The 16625-nt window shown below is 36.3% G+C and overlaps 1 protein-coding gene and 1 pseudogene across 3 annotated transcripts in view; one reads left to right on the top strand and one right to left on the bottom strand.

The window, feature by feature from the left end:
- LOC145720163 (protein FAM13A-like) overlaps positions 1-16625 on the bottom strand; it is a 166275-nt gene that overhangs the window by 75443 nt on the left and 74207 nt on the right. The window contains exon 5 of one of the 3 annotated variants that reach the window (XM_081812181.1): positions 14969-15005. The exons of the other annotated variants lie outside the window; for them this stretch is intronic. Coding sequence (XP_081668307.1) covers positions 14969-15005 — 37 coding nt within the window. The remainder of the gene's footprint in view (positions 1-14968; positions 15006-16625) is intronic. 3 annotated transcript variants of the gene reach the window in all.
- On the top strand, positions 1389-1516 carry LOC115939556 (U2 spliceosomal RNA; annotated as a pseudogene).

Raw genomic sequence — 16625 nt, 5'->3', positions numbered from 1 at the left:
AATAGCATGGAGGACATTAGGAGAAGGAAGGGAAAAATGAAGGGGGGAAATTGGAGGGGGAGACGAACCATGAGAGGCTATGGACTCTGAGAAAAAAACTGAGGGTTTTAGAGGGGAGGGGGGTGGGGGGATGGGTTAGCCTGGTGATGGGTATTAAGGAGGGCATGTATTGCATGGAGGACTGGGTGTTGTACGAAAACAATGAATCATGGATCATTACATCAAAAACTAATGATGTATTGTATGGTGACTAACATAACATAATAAAATAAAATTTAAAAAAAGATTTTATTTATTTATTTATTTGAGAGACAGAGAGAGGGAGAGCAAGTGGGGGGAGGGAGAGGGACAAGCAGACTCTGCACTGAGCTCAGAGCCCAATGTGGGGTTTGCTCTCACAACCCTGAGATCACAACCTGAGCTGAAATCAACAATTGGATGCTTAACTGACTGAACTACCCAGGGACCCCATCCTAGATTTTTAGTACATCAATCTAACTTAATCTAATTCTGCCATTTCTCAGGGTAAACATGAACTCTCCAGTAAGGGAAGCACTTTCATTTCTTCATGCGAACCTGATTTTATGTAGAGAGTACGAAGATGTGGACCTGACTGAGCACATGGAATAAGAAAGGGGTGAATTCAGAGCATAGCTGGAGATAAACTACTATTTCCCTGAGTCACCTTGGTTTCTCTAAGATAATTAGATTTGGAATAGGACCATTTTATCCATTAGATAGAGAGCCTAGGGCTTAAGAGTTTCTATGAGACAATAAAAATGTTTGAGATCTCAGGATTCCAAAATATAACAACAAAAACTCAAACAAAAATCCCTGAAGACTACAAAATTAAAATTGGTAAATACTTAAATGTCTTAAAATATAATATTGTAGCAGTTATTTAATCACAGCTCAATAGAAATCAATTTTAAAAATACATTATGATTAATATGGATTGTGGGTGCATTTTAACACATTTGAGATGGTGTGGTGTGGAGCTGCCAAAAGCAAGAGAGTTTAGGACCTGGGAGAGTCTTTGAAAAGATAAAAACAAAAAAAGGTCTAGAAAAGCAATACATTGAAATAAATGAAAGGAATATTTGCCTTCTATGTTTAAAAGTATGTCTATAAGAAAGATTAATCCCCTAGATTAATTGATGCTCATGGAAATTACATTTTATAGTAGAAATGAATATTGTAATAACAATCTAGGAAATAATCATACCTAACTTTATATACGTCTCTGGGCTTCTCTCTCTCCTAAGACATTGAATTATGTCCTATTTTAAGGATAAATTTGCCATTTTAATTCTGTCACTGATCTGAAACACCATGATGGGTAAATTTGCAAACTGAAGAGAATTTGCTTTTTTAGAAAATCACTAAGCATCGCTTCTCGGCCTTTTGGCTAAGATCAAGTGTAGAAAATCACTAAGCAATAATAATATTAGTACATTCCAGGAAATGTTCCAAGTTTCACATATATTATATATATATATATTCATGTATAACTTACACACATATATGTTCATAATATCAATGACCACTATGTAAGATAGTTAGTTAGTATTTGTATCCCTAAAGATAAAGAAAGAGAAGTTAAATAACTTGCCTCAAGTCCCATTCATAGAAAGCAATGGAGCAAAGTTTAAAACCGAGATAGTCTGGTGATATTGCCTTTCTTTATAAAATTATATAAAACCTGAATTGTAAGTTTTGTTACATCTTGATTTATCACAAAATTGTTCCCATGATCCAACAAAGTAATGCTCTTGGCTCATTAGGAGGGAAAAATTTTTGCTTATTAGCAACATCAAGGAGAACAAGATACTGTAAGACCAGTCTGCTTTTAAATATTCTATTAGTCTTTACTCATGACTGGGGTCTCTTTATTTCTAGTTGTAATAGTTAAATCTTTAAAAACCAAAGTGATTTAACCTACCTGAGCCCAATCCAACACAAAAATATTCTAATCAACTATGTATACATATAGCAAACATGTTATTCAGTCAGATTCTATAAAACTCATATAAAATTAGGTCATCATTCATTTACATTCTGCTTTTGGAATCTAAACCAGAAAACATACCTTCACATTTCCCCCTTTTGCTCTCTCATGGATAACTTAGAGGTGGCCTGACAAATTTAACAAAGACTGTATGAGATGGTAAAAAGTTGAGAACTTTAAGTTTAAAAATTGAGTCAGTTACAATTTATATTAATACATCTTAAATGAGTACTAATTCCCAAAACAGAGGTTTCTCTTCTGGTCCTAAAGAGTTAATTTTTTCCCCCATGTAACATTATGCTTCTTATAATATTTTCTCAATGAGTGTTATTCAGAAGATTGTTCCTTTGGAAAACATGTGAAGTGTCACTGTGTGTCTGCAATTATTGGTTTGAATGACCTCTACATCTCCAAATCCAGGACACATTCCTCAGTTCTCTTTTTTCTTGATCTCTTTCTACAGTTCACCCTTTCTTTGAAGTTCTGTTTTCTCTGGCTTTGGTGCTGCTACACTAGCTTATATTTGTATGATCTCTCCAACTGTTTTTTCCAATCCCTTAACTATGGACATTCTCCAGGATGCCACTGTTCTTGGAGAGTTTGTCCATTTTGTTTTCAAGAAATAAATTAGAATGACTTTTCAACTCTAGCTCAGCCCCCAGATTTTCCTCTAACTTAATTACAGTTGCCAATCTCCAAATCCCTGATGGAGAGCTCTTGGGAAGTAGTAGCAACAAGCTGAGCCTCCACAAGAAATTACGAACCAAATCATTAAAGACTTTGAATGCCGTAGAAGAGAAAAGAGATAGTCTTGAATGGAGGTTTTGGAAGCAAGACAGGGGTATGATCGTATTTTTTAAATATGTAATTCTAGGAATAGCACGTATTGGGTTTGAAGTGGGAAAAGGAAAACCAGAAGTTATCAAAACCAGCCAAAGAAGAGATGAAGAGATCTGGCAGGGGAATGTGGAGTGCATTAAAAAGGAGGCATCTAAGTCAACTAAGTTTGAATGAAGCACAAGCAAGCCACTTCTCTGGCATACACACTTATAAATTCACATGATCAAGATCTCCATTATTCCACTGCAACACATATCACAACTGTAATTCAGTAATTATCTAAGGAATCTCCTCTTTTCCCCATATTGTATAGTTCCCTGAGGGCAGAACCATGATGTTTGGCCAACATCTGGTACATTGCCTGTTGGCACATGGTATATGCTTTAAAAATATTTAGCAAATTAATAAATTCACCAAATTAGTAAATAACAATTATAGAAAACGAAAATCATATAACAAAAATCTTACTGCTGAAAAGAAATTCCCATATCTAGTAGCAAATTGTGGGTTAGAAAAATTAAGTGATTTGCTTGAAGTCATAAAGCTAGTTAATAACAAAGAAAGGAGAATTCTGTTCCTCCAAGACTGAGTCTCTACACAAAACCTGATGGGAGAAAATAAAAGACAAGTGTATATGCAGAAGGCAGACATGAAGGTGTTAGATAATAATTTCTGAAGACTATTATATAAGCGTACACACACACTCCCAGATACAATGTTGAGAGTATAAATTCGCCACTAGATTTTGTCAACAGCTAAGAAACATGACTCTCCCTCCTTATCTCCCTTTCTTTCTTTCTCTCTCTCTCTCTATCTATATGTACACATATATGTGTGTGTGTGTATATATATATATATATATATATTTTTTTTTTTTTTTGTATGTATGCCAAAATTTGCCACTTGTCATCACTGGATGAGATTCAGGGAGTTTAAAAGGTCACAGCTATTTTCAAGATTGTGTTGAACAAGACATATGGCACTAGTTTTAATTTTGAAGTCTTATAGACGGCAACCACACTCCATTAGTAAAATGATCTTGCTTTCACTTTTTCTTTTAGAGACACTTAAAATAAGAAAAATAGAATTATTAGATTCTGCATTTGCTTTTTTTCCCCCAAAGAAAAGACTATTTGCTTTAAATTCTTTCATTTCTTCAAGCCTGTACTTTATACACACATGGGCCACATCAAGGCAAGTGCTACAACACAGTTCATGACTGGCAAGAAAAAGTATGGCGCACTAAACAACATCTATAATATTATCTTAAGAAAATATGTGATCTAGTAGAAAACACAGCAGACTAGGAGTACGTAGGCACCCTATTCTTAGTCTTCCTGCTTGGTAGTTATATAACTTGAGGCCAATCATTGACACCACCCCTCTATCAGCCACCCCATGGAACCTCATGTCAGCCTTTATAAATGAAATCATCTGGCTTGCTCTCTAAGACTGATATAAGAAATAAACAAATCATGAATGTAGAAGTCCTTTGAAAGTATTTTAGAAAAGGAACATGCAATTTTATTTTTTAAAGTAGTATTTAGCAGAGTAGTGTTGATGTCTTCTGGCTGGGCATTTCTCTTTAATAAATAACTGACTGACTTAAAGGACCTTGAATTTATGCTGGACCATATATTTCTCCAGATGATCATTAACTGCCAGACAGATGTTATTGCTTAATCACTGCATTCCCACAGAGATTGAAGGGCTCCAGGGATTATTTTTAAAAGGATAAGAAATCTTTGACTCTGACCCCAATCAGCAATGTTCAACCACTAAGCCTGGTTATTTCTCTAGAGAGGTATATTCCAGAGAAGAGTTCACACATTTTAAAAACATTGCATCACAGTGATGTGGTAAAAGACTAAAAACCATCTATTTCATCTTTTCTCATATCAGCACTGACTTATAATGTACTAAACTAAGATTAGTAGGAAAAACAAAATCACTGCTCCTTGCAATATAACAAAGTAAATTATTTCACCTAAAAAATGTAAATTACACTATTTATCAATACTATTGGTTGCTTATTTCATTTATTACAAACAAGCAATCAATATGCTGGGTAACCACTTACAGATCTACTGCCACCTCTCAAGTGAGACCAAGGTCAAAAAACATTTTTTCTGATTACTTCTGTTTGAAAAACCAAGGTTTGAAGTATCATTATTACCACTAAAGTAATACAGTTTACCCTTCACACAGAATATCAGAAGCAACTATGTATGGTTTATATAAACTTATAAAACATCACGATTTCTGAAAAAAAAAAGTGGACAGCTAATGGAAAATTTATAGTACTGTTTTCAGTATGCATATTTTAATTTCTTATGATCCAAATTCATGGTCTTAACTGATAATACTAGAAACATACTTGAGCTTACTATTAGATTGAATTATATGAATTTCAGTATTGGACCATTTTGAATTAGAAAAATAGCTGTTTTATACGGTCAAAATAATACTTTAATCTGTCCGATAACAAATCCAAGGAACAACGATAATGTAGAAATCTTTCGGCACCAATTTGGTTTTTACTCTCTTAAAAAGCAATTGATTATTCTCTTGCCTACTTACGAGTTTCAATTGGAATGGACCAAAATATATTCTAGCAGTTCTATTTTAGCTCTGTAATGCTAAACACTGATATTTCATATACTTCAGTTCTTTAGCCATGTAAGTATGAGACTACCAATTATGCTTTTGGATTCTCCCTGAAAAATAGATGATTGTACTTGTTGTACACACACAGAATTTAATAAATACAAGTCTGTCATCTTCTGTATAAAAAGGCCTGGCTATCGGGGTGCCTGGATGGCTCAGTTGTTAAGGTCTGCCTTCGGCTCAGGTCGTGATCCCAGGGTCCTGGGATTGAGCCCCTCATTGGGCTCCCTGCTCAGTGGGGAGGCTGCTTCTCCCTCTCCCACTCCCCCTGCTTGTGTTCCTGCTCTCGCTATCTCTCTCTCTGTCAAATTAAATCTTTAAAAAAAAAAAAAGGCCTGGCTATGAGCAATTAAAAAATGATGTAAACCAACAGATTTCAGTGACATGGGAGAGATTTATAATTTAATGTTCTGTAAAAATGCAGGATTAAAAATGTATATGAAATAGAACATTGATAAAATTTTTAAAAAGTATATATACCTGGGGGAAAAGCTGGAAGAAAATAGATAAAAAATTTAAAGTCATTATTTTTAAGTAATACAACTAGTGGATGATTTTTCACTGTATACCTTGCAATTTAACATATTTTTTTAAGCTTCTCTAATTTTATGAAACAAAAATACATAAGTAAAAACTGGACCAAATGAGGGGGTATGTCCTTTTATTAAATGAATGATTCAATATTAAATATTTCAACTATACCTGAAAAAACCTAAAAGCTCATTGGGAACTTTTTGATCTAGAAAAATATGCTGAAGTTCTTTTGGGAGAAAATATGCCCAGAATTATCCAGGACAATCCTGAAAAAAGGAGAATTAAATGGAAAAATACCACACATCATTAAAATATAAAGCGTATGATACTTGCACCAGAGAAGCAGACAGATCAGGGTAGCGGAACAGAGCCCAGAGGAAGCCAAAATATATTTAAGAACTTGATATAATGATAAAAGTGCCATTTCAAATTACTTGGCAAAGCATGAATTACTCTCTAGATACTGTGTAGTTAACAGGTTAACTATTCAGTGAAAAACTATATCCTTAAATCATACCTCATTCCAAAATAAATTTCACTAAAATTCGGTACCTAAATGTTAAAAAATGGCATATACCCTAAGATAAGATCTAAGAGAATATTTAATAACTGTTAGATTCCCATAGCATACTTGCTGTAAAACAATGTTCACATATATTCTAAGTATAAATATTAAAATACAAAACCTCGAAAACACAGACAGTATTAGTAAATATTCTTATAACCTTGAGGTTGAAGGCCTTTTAAGGATAACAAACCCAAACAACACAAATTGATATATATATAGCATTAATAAAATCTCTCAACTTCTTTATGGCAAAAGAATTATAAGGTTCTAACATGAATTATATGAATTCATATAACGTGAATTATATGAAATATAAGCTGTGAGAAACATTTTCAATGTATAACAATAAATTAATAGTGATACTCAAAAGGAGCTCCTACAAATCAGTAACAACAACAATAACAACAACGAGTACCATCATAGAAAAACTGAAAAAAGAGTGAAAAGGCAATTGACAAAAGTAAAACTATTTGAGGAAAATAGGCTTTTAAATATGTTAAACCTCACAATAATCAAATAAGTGAGAATTTTAAAAAGAAATGATGTTCACTTATTATATTGGCAAACACATCAAGGTAGGATAACATCGGTGTTGGAGAAGATGTGGGAAAGGAGACAACAGTCCTAGACTCCTGCCCACAGCATGAACTGGTACACCCTTTTTTTTTTTTTTTTTAAAGACTTTATCTGACAGACAGCGAGAGAGGGAACACAAGCAGGGGGAGTGGGAGAGGGAGAAGCAGGCTTCCCGCTGAGCAGGGAGCTGGATGTGGGACTTGATCCCAGGACCCTGGGATCACGACCTGAGCCAAAGGCAGATGCTTAACGACTGAGCCACCCAGGTGCCCTGGTACACCCTTTCAATGAAGAAAAAAACTGCTAATATGAGTATTCCTTGACCAGGCAAGTCTACTTCCAAAAGTACATCCAAAGAAAATAATTAGTGAAGTGTGAAAAATGCATGTTCAAGAATAGTCACTGCGATGCTGTTTATAGGGGAAACACTTACAGAGCAGTGATTAGAGCTTGGAGCTCAGGAGCCAGCCTGTCTGGATTCAAAATCCTGACTCAAACTTCTTCTTAGCCATGTGACCTTGAGCAAGTTACAATTTCTGTGCTCCAGCTTCTTCATGTGAAAAGTAGAGATAAGAAGAGTACCTGCCTCATAAGGTTTTGAGGATAAATAAATAAATGAAAAACACCTAGAACACTACCAGGAATTGAGTAAGCACTCAATAAATACTACCTGTAATTATTGCTGAGAAAAAACAACCATGAAATGCCTTTTTTTTTTTTTTTAAAGATTTTTATTTATTTATTTGACAGAGACAGAGACAGCGAGAACAGGAACACAAGCAGGGGCGGGGGGCAGGGAGAAGCAGGCTTCCCGCTGAGCAGGGACCCTGATGTGGGGCTCAATCCCAGGACTCTGGGATCATGACCTGAGCTGAAGGCAGACACTTAACAACTGAGCTACCCAGGCACCCCCGTGAAATGCCCTTTATAGGGACAGCTTAAATAAAAGATATTGATCAAAGGATGAGAATGCAGTACTGTCATCAGAAATGATGATGTAGAATTTTAAGTATGGAAAAAATGCCATGATAGATGACATTAAGTTTTAAAATAAAGGTTACAAACCAGTATTATTTTATTACCCTATCTTTAATCAGACATCAATATAAATATACATGTGAGCATGCAAAGAATATGGAAGCACATAAGCCTAAGTGTGAATAGTGACTAGGTCTGGATAAGAGAAGTATGGATGATTTTCATCTTCATCCTTATTCCTGGGTTTTTTGGTTTAAAAAAATTTTTTTTTACAATGAACATATGTTACTTTTGTAATAAAAAATAAACTTACACCCATTTGGGGGAAAAAAGGCAACTGCAAAGTTAATTATCACAGTTACAAGTGACAGTGGGATAAGATAGAATTAAGGCAATGAGGTAACCACTGAAAAGTGCAGGTACAGGTTTCAGCAGAGACAGGAGGAACTTTCCAATCACCCACTCTTTAATATGCCAAAACATGTTTATGGAGGATAGCAGCAATAAGTACAATTATGCTAAAAATTAAATGAACAGGGTGCCTGGGTGGCTCAGTTGGTTAAGTGACTGCCTTTGGCTCAGGTCATGATCCTGAAGTCCCGGGATCGAGTCCCACATTGGGTTCCCTGCTCAGTGGGGAGTCTGCTTCTCCCTCTGACCCTCCCCCCTCTCATGCTCTTTCTCTCTCAAATAAATAAAATCTTAAAAAAAAATTAAATGAACAACTTGCATTTTATAAATAGTATGTTAATGAGGTTATAAATATATGACTATATGAAACCAGGGTTGGGCTTCATTTTAAAAAATTTCAACTATCTATATTTTTCAATCCAAATTACCAATTTTCTAAAAGTAACATTTGGGCTGCAAACCAAACAAAGCTGCTTAGTAGCTATTAGCAGATAACATGATGGCAACATTGTAGGCTTATCTGGTTACACATCCTGTTTGTGTCTATGAATTTAGCTGATCTCATCTAATATTTACTGATGTTGTCCAAATACTAATTACATACACATACACACAAAGATCATGAACTACAGGTTACAAGTTAGTGATTTGGTACCATTAACTTACTGTGTTATTTTTCTGCAAGATTTGAAGGAGCCCCAAAACAGTTTTAAAATCTTTTTTATACTTTTTTATAAGCAAAAATGTGACATCTTGGATTAAGGCACACATGGAAGGCTTTATTCAAACTCTAAAATTCCTTTACCTCTTTAAGCGTCAGAAATAGCTAGAATATTACCAATTACCTTATTGATTAAATAGATACACTGGTTTCAAACAATAGGATTAATCTACAGATCTATAGACAAAAGGCAAAGGAAGCAAAGAAATGACATGGAATTTGATCAAAATGGCTCATCATCAGTAGCAATTAGCAAATTTAATTACTGGAGATTACATTTTGATGTTACTGATGTTATTAAATGATGAAAACTAAGTGTGCACACTAGGTTTAATGCAAAGTGTCAAGAATATTAATAAAAAATGGGGCGCCTGAGTGGCTCAGTTGGTTAGGCGTCTGCCTTCGGCTCAGGTCATGATCCCAGGGCCCTGGGATGGAGCCCCACATCGGGCTCTCTGTTCAGCGGATAGCCGCCTTCTCCCTCTGCCTGCCACTCTGCCTATCTGTGCTCTCTCTCTGTCAAATAAATAAATAAAATCTTAAAAAAAAAAAAAAAGAATATTAACAACAACAAAAAAACTCAGCTAAAGGTCATTAAGGATTTTCAGTATCTTTGTTAGTGTCATTTAGCAAATACATTTTTCAGTTAACTTTAAATAACAGTAGAAACAAATATGTAGTTTTTTCTGACATTCTCAACTTTTGAACACTTTTGTCAAAGGAAACTTTAAATTCAAAGGAATCATATAATAGTATTGGGGAAGTATAACATTTACAGTGGAGTTGCTACTTATGGGGAATTTAGTTTCCAGTCAGCATGTGAAAAAAAAAATCATGCATAGCTAACATTATCCTTTAAAATACTTAAAAGTATAACACCTTTCATCATATCTTAAGAAAACAAATTTTCCTCCTGTATTGGAACAGTCTGCTCTCTGTAGGTGTACAGTGGCTTAAAAATTTTCAAAAAATTTTTGAGAGTCTCAAAAACAAAAACAAAAAACAAACCTGAGGCTGAGCCGAGAATAAGGATGTTGGTGCACTATTTTGGGATGGGGTATGGGACAGCATGGGTGAGGAAAGAAGGGAAGTAGGGATGTGAAACAAAGTAAAATGTCAATAGCTATTTCACAAAGAAACCCCAAGCCACACAACAGTTTGCTTGACAGATGCTTTGTTTGGCAGCCTGGAATTCACCAGGTTGGCTGCAAGAAGAAACCATGGGATAGAGAATTCCATGGGAGGGAGAAAAAGGGATCTACCTAGTTCCCTCCTGATTTCTATTTCCCATTGCCAAGGTTCACTCAGAGGGATTTAACTGTTCTAGACTTTCAGATTGCCTTATCCAGCTCCTCTGGCAACCCATCAGGAATTCAGAGCCTAGTACAGGGTCCAGTGGTGGGGAAAGCCAGAAACTCCGTGCAAGTGGCTGGTTGACCCAGTTTCAAGGCAGCAGCCAAGGACAAGAATCCAGCATTTGGTAAAAGGTCAAACACTGGTGGCAGATTGGTCTGGGAAGTGGGTAATGCCAAGGCAATCTGAGGACATCATAAGACTTGTGTCTGCTACAAATACTAAAGTTGAAGAAGTTGGTCTGTATTTAAAAGTTTTATTGGACCATAAAATTTTTCTTTAAATATTAAAAAGTATACTCAATACTGTAAGAAGCTTGTACCAAATGTAAGAATAAAGTGAAAACTAAGATAACTGAGGTAAGAAAAAAGTCATGTCCCCCATCTTATGTTTCTAAGGAGCCCAGTTCACTAACTGGTATGATGGACAGAATCTGTAAAACCTGATCTTGGGCGCCTGGGTGGCTCAGTTGATTAAGCAACTGCCTTCAGCTCAGGTCATGATCCTGGAGTCCCAGGATCGAGTCCCACATCGGGCTCCCTGCTCAGCTGGGGGGTCTGCTTCTCCCTCTGACCCTCTTCCCTCTCGTGCTGTCTCTCATTCTCTCTCAAATAAATAAATAAAATCTTTAAAAAACAAAAACAAACAAAAAAACCCTGATCTTTCCCTTGATTTTAAATGTGTTCAGTTAAATGCACATGTTTTCCAACACTACTCTACTAATTGAGTACCATGAACCAAGACTTTCTCTTATGGTCTTAAGTTTCAAAGCAAACCTTGTACGTCCCATTTTACATAAAAAGTAACAGAAAAATAAATAAGGCAGAATATCAAACCTACCAAATGGCAGAAGACTAGATTAACTTTCTTTTATTAGGTCATACCATCCAAACCACTGAAAATCCAGTACCCATTTTAATAACTATCAAAACTCAGGGAAAGCAATTCCTGCTCATCTCTAAAAACAATATTCCTTAGGAGGGCTTTTACTGGTCCTAGAAACGAGGATACTAGAAATTGCCTTAGGGGCGCTTGGGTGGCTTAGTTGTTAAGCTTCTGCCTTCAGCTCAGGTCATGGTCCCAGGGTTCTGGGATCGAGCCCCACATCAGGGTCCCTGCTCAGCAGGAAGCCTGCTTCTCCCTCTTCCACTCTCCCTTCTTGTGTTCCCTCTCTCACTGTGTCTCTCTCTGTCAAATAAATAAATAAAATCTTAAAAAAAAATTTCCTTAAAAAAGTCATATATAACAAACACAGCTTACTGTCCAATGTTCGCTTCATAGAAAAATATTACTGTGCCATAGTATACTATAAAAACATTATTATCACATTATAAAAATATAGTGGTTTCTGTGGAATGATATCAGATTCCCTCTTCAAGTTTCATTCATTAGCCCAGCTGCTGAGAGTGTTGCCTGCTTATGGCTCATGGCTACCCCAAGATTATACCACCTTCTTAGGCACAGCTCATCTCCAGTGACTGATAAAAATGGATTAAATGGACCAGTCTCCTTGACTCAATTTGAGATAATTCTGAAAGGCCATCTAAACTTCTAAGTAAATTGGGGACTGATTGAGGCTTTTGTTACAACTGCATGAAAGTTCAACTTCTTCTCCCTAATCCTGTATTTCTCTACGGTTTATAGGAGTAGCTCTAAAGAGCATTACCCAATACAACTACTGTTTGAAACCTCAGTCTCAGGGTTTATATCTTGGACAATTCAACCCATAACAAAAAGTGATACAGTGACACTGAAAGTAATGTTCTAAAATGGTACTGAGAGGAAAATTCATTTTAAATATGTTTATTAGAGGATAGAGAGGCTAAAAATAAATATAAGTCCAACAAGGGAAAAAAAAAACCTTAAAGACCTCACAGGAAAATGGGCAAAAGACAGGAATAAACACATCACGAGAAAGAAAGGCAAATGGCCCTTAAACAGTTATTCAGTAAAGATGTCTAACTTTATTCATAATAAAATGAATGCGAATTAGAACTATGTTAGCACCACCAATGAACAAAAAACAAAATTAAGAAAACTGTATTTAGAGTAGCACCCAAAAGAAATATTTAAGATTCAACAAAAGAAGTATAAAATTTGTACCTGAAAATGATAAAACATTGTTGAAATAAATTAAAGAAGATATAAGTAAATGGAAAGATATCCCATATTCATGGATTGGAAAATATAATATTAAGATGGCAATACTCCCTAAATTGATCTACAGATTCAACAAAATTCTTATAAAAATACTTCCAGGCTTTTTTACAGAAATTTATAAGATGATCCTATATTAATTTGGAAAAACAAGGGACCTAGAATAGCTAAAACAACCTTGAAGAAAAAAAAAACAACACAGCTGGAAATTGACATTTCCTGATTTCAAAACTTACTAAAAAGCTACAGTAATCAAGACAATTGGTACTGGACTAAGTATAGATTTATAGAGATCAATGGAATAAAATTGAGAGTCTAAAAATAAACCCTGTCAATCATAGTCCATTAATTTTCAAAAAGACTAAGATAATTCAATGGGAAAAATAGTACTTTCAAGAAATGGTACTGGGATAACTGCACATCACATGCAAAGGAATGAAATTGGATTCCTTCCTTACATGGCACAAAAATGAACTTGAAATGAACTTCATAATGAGAAGAGTTAAAACTAGAAACCTCTCAGAGAAAGTATCTTTCATAAGTTAGGCAAAACCTTCTTAGATGCAACACCAAAGCATAAGCAACAGAAAAAAAAAATCAATATACTGAACATTATCAAAATTTTAAAAATCATGCTTAAAAACACACAATAAAGAAAAGAAAATAGTAGGGGATTGCTGGCAGATGACTGAGTAGGAGGACCCTTACCTCACCTCATACCACAGTTATAATTAGATAACACCTATATCAGTGTAAGTAACCCAGAAAATGACCTGAAGCCTGGCGGAATTAACTCCATAACTAAATGTAGAGAAGAGGCTATATTAAAGAGGGTAGAAAGGGCAGAGATAGGGTCCAGAGCTAAATGGACCCAAAGGACTGTCCTCTGGAGGGAGGACACTAATGTGAAGAGGGGAGAGAAACAGACCCTCACACCAGAGAACATGCATGGGGCCAAATTTCATGACTTCTTACAACCAGTGGGACTTAAAACCTGGAATTTTAAAAATCAAGAGGCTCCCTCTGGGAAAGCCAGGAGGGCAAGAGGAAATGAGTCTCCACCCTCAAGAAGACAGCACAAAAAGACCCTACAGAGATACAGCATAGAAGCAGCAGTTTGAAAAACACGTGGGACATTTGGGAGGGAGAGTTGTTTACTAATCTCAGAGGGAGTCCTGGAGGGACAGAGATCAATGGGAGACTCCTCCAGGAGCAAAGGAGTTGACAGGTACCATTTCCCTCCCCTGACCCCCAGCATAAACACACAGCTACCTGCAGAAACCACCATGATGCCTATATTAGCTACCTAACTTGCTAACACCATGCCTCCCCCGCCCCCTCCTGCCAGGCTTACCTTAGTCCCTGCATAGCAGGTCCCCTCCCACAGAAAATCAGCACAAACCTTGCTAATACCATGCCTCTCCCCACATCACTTTGTGGATCCACCTGCACCAACCTGACTGACCTTGGTTCTGGCAATAGCAGGTCCCCTCTTGAAGAGGACCTGCTGCAAACCTTGCTAACACTGTGAGTCCTGCCCCAACTCATGTTGTGGATACGCCCCCTCCAATATGCTCTTGGCCAGAGTCCACCAAAGTGGTGTCATAAGCTAGGCAGTGTGTAAGCAGCCCTTACAGGGGCCAGCAATACTTCAAAGGGACTCCTGCCCCAGGGAGAGGGAAAGATAACCATACACACCAGTGAGACTGGCTCCAGCAGTAGGCTGGCGGCAGACATCTGGTCTGACTGCAGCCCTGCCTACCAATGAAACCTTCCCAGAGGAAAATTCAGGCAAAGCACCCTGCAGTTTGGTGTTACTGCATCTCTGACAAACGAAAAAGCAGCTGAGCTCCAATAACAGGGTACAATAAACACACATAGGAGACACCCCTCAGGTGCCAGGTTCTAGTGAATGGGGGGATACTGCACTGCAGAGCAGGACCTCTTCTTCCTAAGGCCATTACTTTCAAGAGCAGGAGACATAGCTGACTTTTCTAACACACAGAAACAGACCCAGAGAGTTAGACAAAACGAGGAGACAGAGGAATATGTTCTAAATGAAAGAACAGAACAAAATTACAGCAAGACAACCAGACAAAATGGATAAGTAATTTGCCTGATAGAGAATTTAAAGTAATGATCATAAAATACTCACTGGACTTGGGAAAAGACTGCAGGACATCAGTGAGACCCTTAACAAAGAGATAAGAAAGAATCAATCAGAGATGAAGAACACAATAAAACTAAAAATACACTAGATGGAATAAAGAGTAGATTAGAGGAAGCAGAATGAATCAGCAACCTAGAGGACAGAGGAATGGAAAGTAATTAAGCTGAGCAGGTGAGAGAATAAAAATTATGAAAATGAGAATAGACTGAGGGAACTCAGCAACACCATCAAGTGTAATAACATGCACATTACAAGGATCTCAGAAGAGAATATGGGGCAGAAAATTTATTTTAAGAAATAATAGTTGAAAACTTCTCGAATCTGAGGAAGGCAACAGAAATCCAGATCCAGGAGACATAGAGATCTCCCAACAAAAACAACCCAAGGAGGTCCATACCGAGAAATATAGTAATTAAAATGGCAAAAAGTAGTGATAGAGAGAGAATTTTAAAAGCAGCAAGAGAAAAGAAAACAGTTACATACGAAGGAAACCCCATAAGGCTATCAGCTGAAAGGGAGTGGGACGATATATTCAAAGTGCTGAAAGGAAAAAACCTGCAGGCAAAAAATACTCTATTCAGCAAGGCTATCATTCAGAATAAAAGCAGAGATAAAGAGTTTCCCAGCTAATAGTTAAAGACATTCATTATCACTAAACCAGCCCTACAAGAAGTGTTAAAGGGGACTCTTTGGATAGAAAGGAAAGACCATACATACAAACAAGAAAAGTAGGAAGCACAAAAGGAGTGCTTATATTTATAAAAATCAGTCAAGGGACTCACAAAATAAAAGGAGGTAAAGTATGACGCTATATATCTAAAACATGGTCAGGGGAGGAGTAAAGAACAGTTTCAAACTTAAATGACCATCAACTTAAAACACTGCTATATGCAAAAGATGTTATATACAAATCAATGGTAACCACAAATCAAAAACCAGTAATAGATATGCAAAGAATAAAATTAAGAAATCAAGTATATCACTAAAAAGCCAAATAATGAGAGCACAAGGGAAGAAAGGAACAGAGAAAAACTACAAAATCAACCATAAAACAAGTAACAAAATGGCAATAAAAACATACTATCAGTAATTACTTTGAATGTAAATGGACTAAATGCTCCAATCAAGAAACATAGGGTGACCAAAATGGATTAAAAAACAAGACCATCTACATGCTGCCTAGAAGAGACTCATTTGAGACCTAAAGACACCTACAGATTGAAAGTGAGGGGATGAAGAAACATATATCATGCAAAAGGATGTCAAAAGAAAGCCAGAGTAGCAATACTTATATTGGATGAAACAGACTTTAAAACAAAGACTGTCACAAGACATGTCACTGTATAACCATAAAGGGAACAATCCAACAAGAAGATATAACTGCTGTAAGTATTTATGCACGAAACATGAGAACACCCAAACACATAAAGGAGTTAATAACAAACATAAAGGAACTACTTGATAGTAATACAATAACAGTAAGGGACATTAACACCCCACTTAGGTCAATGCCTAGGTTGTCCAAATAGAAAATTAACAAGGAAGCTGTGCCTTTGAGTGAACCAGGTAAATGTAACAGATATATTCAAAACATTCCCTCCCCCCAAAAAATCCATCCTGAAACAGCAGAATACACATTATT

Source organism: Leptonychotes weddellii, chromosome 2 (assembly GCF_054177405.1).
Source record: "Leptonychotes weddellii isolate Sample4059 chromosome 2, ASM5417740v2, whole genome shotgun sequence".
In the NCBI taxonomy this organism is placed as follows: domain Eukaryota; kingdom Metazoa; phylum Chordata; class Mammalia; order Carnivora; family Phocidae; genus Leptonychotes; species Leptonychotes weddellii.
This window is presented reverse-complemented; position numbering and strand designations above follow the sequence as displayed.